This window comes from Megalops cyprinoides, chromosome 25, assembly GCF_013368585.1.
Source record: "Megalops cyprinoides isolate fMegCyp1 chromosome 25, fMegCyp1.pri, whole genome shotgun sequence".
NCBI lineage: Eukaryota > Metazoa > Chordata > Actinopteri > Elopiformes > Megalopidae > Megalops > Megalops cyprinoides.
The window spans coordinates 18,333,615-18,339,614 of record NC_050607.1 but is presented as its reverse complement, the minus strand read 5'-3'; the positions used below and the strand labels follow the sequence as shown (position 1 = coordinate 18,339,614).

General features: G+C 44.3%; 1 protein-coding gene across 1 annotated transcript in view; it reads right to left on the bottom strand.

Moving 5' to 3' along the window:
* Positions 1-661: 661 nt before the first annotated feature.
* LOC118771821 (semaphorin-3A-like) overlaps positions 662-6,000 on the bottom strand; it is a 44,944-nt gene continuing 39,605 nt past the window's right edge. The window contains exons 16-17 of the mRNA XM_036519895.1: positions 4,950-5,095; positions 662-3,720 (exon numbers count right to left, since the gene is read on the bottom strand). Of these exons, the coding sequence (XP_036375788.1) occupies positions 3,268-3,720; positions 4,950-5,095 (599 nt within the window). The 3' untranslated portion in view covers positions 662-3,267. The remainder of the gene's footprint in view (positions 3,721-4,949; positions 5,096-6,000) is intronic.

The window sequence follows — 6,000 nt, the reverse complement described above, 5'->3', positions numbered from 1 at the left end:
ATAATTCAGTTAATCTGGGGAAGGGTTACGACAGGAGGGAGGGAGAGGGAGGGAGAGAGAGAGAGAGAGAGAGAGAGAGAGAGAGAGAGTGTGAGTGAGTGAGTGAGTTTGTTTGGGTGAAGGAGTGTCATTGTCTTGTGGAGATGTGTCTCCTGATAGCCTCCCCACCTTCTCACCTCAAGAAGACAGGGCTGTCAAATTCCAGTCACCACACAGCTGCTGAGAAACACAGGAAAACTACTTACCTCTGCTTCCTTTTCACCAGAAAGCAATGCATACTTACCCCCACTTTTATATAAAAGTTCATAAAAATAATAGTAATACAAAAACAGCATGAATACAGACCTAGTACATATACAGTAGTATATAGTAGTACACTATTGTAGTATATAGCGGTATACTATATACACTATGGTAGTATACTGTATGGTAGTAGTATACATGGTACATAGTACATAAAGGAATTCACATCCAAACTTAAAAGACATGATTGCATTATCCAATTACCAAAGACAGTGAAAGAATCAGGTTTTAGAAGAAATGTTTATTTTAACAACCGATTACATGCCAAAAAGTATCATTTACAGCAGCAGTTTTTTTTTCATTCACATCCGGGTCCACCAAGACGGTTAACGAATGCAGTGGGCAGAGTGGTCACGCAAACACCTCCCTGCTCTCTGGAAAACACAACCATGCTATCTGATGGATACTGTACTGGAGTTGCATTTTAAAGTCAAACAAGTATTCTTTGTTCACCCTGGGGAAAACATGATGGGATTTTGGATATTGTCAGTCAAAAATGTGATATACAACACATTGGAATAGAGTACCTATGAATGGTAGTACTTTACACTGTACCTTTGATTTACCAAAGGGAAAAATATATACACCTCTGAAATGGGTTAATGTGTGCTACGCATGGGCATATTTAGTTATTTTTACACACAACATTAATAGATACTAAATGATATAGAACAAACTGATGCACTAAAATGGCGTCCACATGCAATTTGTACAGTGTCTTTTTTTCACTGGACCATCCTTATTTTTTTTCCCATGATTCACAGCTACTTTTAAGGGTGTATGTTACTTTGAAACAATAGCAATCTAGGAAATACTCACTTTTGCATATTGGGAATGACTCAACAGAATTAATGCTGATGGTGGTGCTAATACCCTGACAGACCTCTAAATTGTTCTGGCCTAAGAAGCCTCATGCACTCTGTATTTTAAAGTTTACTAACTGTCACATGGTGCATCATGTACTTAGCAGCTGTCAAACACAGTAAGCCCCCAAATTCGGGTGCTGGTGTTACAGAAGCGTTACTTTCTTTTCCATACACAGCAATTACAGGAAACATTCACAAGCACCAACACATTAGCACGGGATCCAATTTTCTCTGTTTTCATTATATTCCATGTTAAGCACGATGGAGATTTCAGCCCATGCCCAGTGTCATCTCAGATGGCTGTGACCCTCCATTAGGTCTTTCCCACTAATGCTGTCTCTGTGCATGCACTCAGGATAATAACAGAGGAATGGGAAGCTGTAGGACATCAGAAACGTTCCCCAGATTTCCTATCATCCACTTCACTTTGTTAAAGTTACAGAGTGTGTTCTGCACAAGCTGTAGTAAAAAGCATCCGTCTTTTTACATTACCAACATTAGATTACAATATCAAGGCGTGCAAGCTGTTGCTTCATTAAGGAGAAAGTCTGGCCAATGCTTTCAAACATGTGCATGACAATGATGAACAGAACAGCTTCCGATTGGCTGTTAATTTGGGATGGAGTTAAAGCTACATTTTGCTGACCTATCAGAATGGTGGGAGTGGATCCAGTGCTGGTTTGTTGATGCGAACCTTTTGCTTTTCAATTTGTTGTAGGACACTTGCCAAACTAATTGTGCCTTGCACAATAAATGGTAGGAATTCTAAATGTAAAATGAGACTACAGTTAAATAGCCACCATGTTTGTGTGACAGTGAAAAAAACTCTTGAATGTATTGGGCCATATCACTGATAGGTACAGTATGAAATATGTGTTATCTTCTATTGTTACTGTTAGAAGAGGTACAATATTAATGTGTTTTTTAATGAGCCTTTCCACAAAACTGAGGAATAAATTACAGTGGTGCTTGGCTTGATAGATACTGTATATACATACACCAATAACAGCTTACTTTTCAAAGACAGGTTACTAATATACATGTGATTGGAATAAGTCATTCATTTGAATATATGGCAGATTTACCCTCAGAAAGGATACAACGTCTGAAAATAACGGCGAATGTGGAAGAATGCTGGACTTGGATTTAACCCTTGAGGGATGCAGCAGTTGTGTGGTAAAGCAAGGGGACGTACAATGAAATACAAATGACACTGTTATGAGACACTTCAGATAAAACTCTGTTGATGTAAAAATAAAAAAAAAAATCCTTTTGAAACATGTTTAAATAGACATCTGGCTTGGAAGAGCTTATTCCGATTAACACAGATAACCACTTATCGCACTGCACGGTTTGCCAGTCTATTGCTTCTCCCGGATCTTGGCAGAGATAGAGGGGTCAGCTGTGATTAGCAGGTAACTGAGGAGCACTGTGTCTGAAGACTGTCACACTTTCTTATCATAAATAATGATGACTAGTACTGATCTGGGTGTGTTGGTTTATTAATCTGTGCAGTACAGGACTGGCTCGGTAATGTTCTATATACAAAGGTTAGAATCAGGACTCTACCTGAATGGCAAGGAAGAAGGTGTGAAAACATTTAAAACTGGACGGCTCAACACTCAACCGAATGGAGTTCCACAGTGATACTCAATCGGGGTCCTGTACAGGATACACACGCAATCACGTGACTTACTTCCCCACTAAGCAGAGGTCCATCGTGCTGAGCTGTCGATATACTGCAGTAACGTGGCATTGTTTGTGTCGAAGGTGACAGCGTGTTTAAGTTCGTACACCTACCTTGAAAAAACGTGATCAGTTAAAACGCCCGAACGATGAACGAAACTAACCTACAACTCAAAAGTGTCAAACACAGTCCTCCGCTGTTGACTATTTACACAGTCTTGTTCAGTATCGGCTTCCATCTGTCCTCGACGGGAGGTTACTCAGAAGGGAGTCAAGTGTGAGCTTGTCTTTTTCCGCCATTGTAAACATCGCCGACGCGGCGGCTTGGAGGAGCGGGCCACGTTCGTTTCCAGTTGAGTTTCTGCTGAGGGCCTCCGTGTGGAGGTGGGACGGGGGGGGGTCCCTCCCCCTGTCAGACGCTCCTCGGGGCGCGCTCCAGCTCGTGGGTCCTCCTGTTCCTGCCCTTCTTTCCGTCCGGCGGGTGCCTCCACTTGCCGGCGTGCACGGGGGCGTTGTGCGCCTTCTGCCGCCGCGCCTTGCGCTCCCGCTTCCAAACCTGCTCGCACAGCTCGTCCATGCTGTTCAGGTTGGGGTGGTTGATGAGGGACATGAAGTCCCTGTACCACAGCTTCTGGCCGGGCGTGTCCCGGGCCCGGGAGCCGCCGCCCTCGCCCCCGGCCTCCTCGGCCCGGTGCAGCAGCTCCTCCAGGTGCTCGGCGTCGATGACCTCCAAGGTGACCCGCAGCAGGGTCTGGATGAAGCCGTGCTCCACCGCGTGGCAGTGGTACGTCCCCGAGTCCCTCCTGTGCAGGGTACGGATCAGCAGGCCCTGCTCCGTCCGGATCAGCCTGTCCTCCGACTTTACCTGCAACACCCGACACAGAGGTCAAAGGTTAACGCCAGCCTCAGCGTCATACTCTGCGGCTACAGGTGTATGGGTTTGTCATCCAAACCACATGCAAAAAAAGGTTCATTTCAACACAGGTCATGATCTCTCATTCCCTTGAGGAAGCCATAAATGTATTTTTTTGCTTGTGTCATCCACAAGGGCATGGTAATCCAGCGAGATGTTCTCTAACTGAGTACACGCAGGTCAGGTTACTTAAACATGTCTTGCTTGTATTCTCAGCTGTGGTAGAGGTCTCTCACAGCGCTACGCAGTGAAAGCCCTAGATACAGAGTGTTATCAAAAAACGGACACGGCTTGAACCAGATTTGAAAACACAGGAAACGAAAACAAGACTGCAGCCCCAAACAGAGTTGTGAAAAGGCTGGGGTTAACACATGTCACATCCCACATAATGGGGTACGTAATAAGTGTAAAACACAGTGGGCTTTTCCTGGTCTCGGGTGGCTGAGGTCACTAAAAATGGGGCCGGTGACAGTCACGTCCGCGAAATGGAACCACACCTGCAATGAGGTCATGGCCCAGCGCTCAGATATGATCCTCTGTTGACAGTCAGGCAATAGCCTTCCCTAACAACTTTCAGACCGACAAGAAAAACAGGATCGCTGGCTCAGGTAAATGCAAAACACATATATCTGAACAGAACAAGGTAAGAGATATTAGTTATTATCATTCATTTTAATCATGTCCTGGTCCAACATTGCAAGCCATCCTGAAGAAGCATCCACCACATGCAAAGTACTTTAAAATTCTTATCTTACACACTGATCTTCCTCAGTTGTCTAAGATTATGATACAAGCTTAATTCACCCATTCCCAGGTCACGCTCAGGCTTCAGACCAATCTGAACATAACATGCTCTGATCTTATCTGTGAGTTACAAATTTAATTATCAGTGACTCATCATCTCTTACTTAATATACCGTGTGTAGCTAAAACGAATGTTTTTATCATAAATGAACCCAAACGTGATATTAACTTTAAGATGTAACTTTAAATCAAACGTGTTCCTCAAAGTCGATAACACATTGCACAATTCATGGTTATATCGGACCGAGACCCTATTATATATTTGAATACAAAGAGGGAAGGGTCCGTTCATGTGGCATGAGGTCTGCCTTAAAACTCCTTTTCCAGTAAACTCCTTTTGAGTCTGTACAGGTTCCAGTGGAGCGCAGGTAGCTCACCTCTTGTTTGCGATCCTCGTTGTGCTTCTGGAACTGCCAGTATATGAGAGCGCGCTGGGACTTAGGACTGCATTCCAGGAACGTGCTGCTGTTTTCCACTCCGTAGATGACCTTGGATTCCGCAGTGCCCTGGCCGTTCATGTCATCTGGCAGAGAAAGGTGAAAACAGGATTAAAATGTGCTGTAAGTGTACCACTGTCAGATACTTTTCCTGCAGGTGTTCCAGTCTAATGCTAACTTCAACTCTAGCATGCTCACCTCAAGCAGTTATACTCACCAATATTTTATATATATAGTATACTAATATATATATATATAATATATATAATATAATATATATATATTATATATTGAATGGGATGTTAACACACCTTTTCATGTCACGGGTATGTTTCAAGTGCACTCGTCTTACATTCTATTGGTTATCTTAATTATTATCATGCTTTGCCACACCGAGGCTAAATACATTTCCTAACTTTGTGGATTTCTGAGGAAATGAGACGGAATTTCAGGCTGGTTGTGTGTTGTAAGTTGTATGCACGGTGAAACACCAGGCTGCTTTCTTGCCTTCGTGCAGGAAACCGTTTCTCATTACCGAGCTTAAAAGTGACACTGGAGTTCATTGCTGCCAGCCGCCAGGTGAACGAAGCGGTTAAACCTTAGGGGTATCAGGGATATGTGAAGTGACGGCTGGTGCCGGCGTGAGCGGTGAGGTTCGGGCAGCGCGTTTGCAGATTGCTTCCATGCCTCCCCGCTCTGTCTCAGCCTGCTCTTTCTCCCGGCAGCGGGACCTCGGTTTTATCTTACAGAATAACGAGCTGCTTCAGAGGAGCCTCTGAAATGTGAAATCGATGTGTGGCCCGCAGCGCGTGGGTGGTGCCAGACTCCTCCTGGCGCGGAGCGTTAAAAAAAGGGGCCATGTTCACATAGACCGCTGAGAAAGATAATGTCCTTTTACCGGCTGTGAGTGGAAGTATCAGCGTTGGGAGCGCTAGAGTCCCTGATGTTAGCACCGATAGGCTAACCAGCCCACTCACTCGCTGACTGAGTG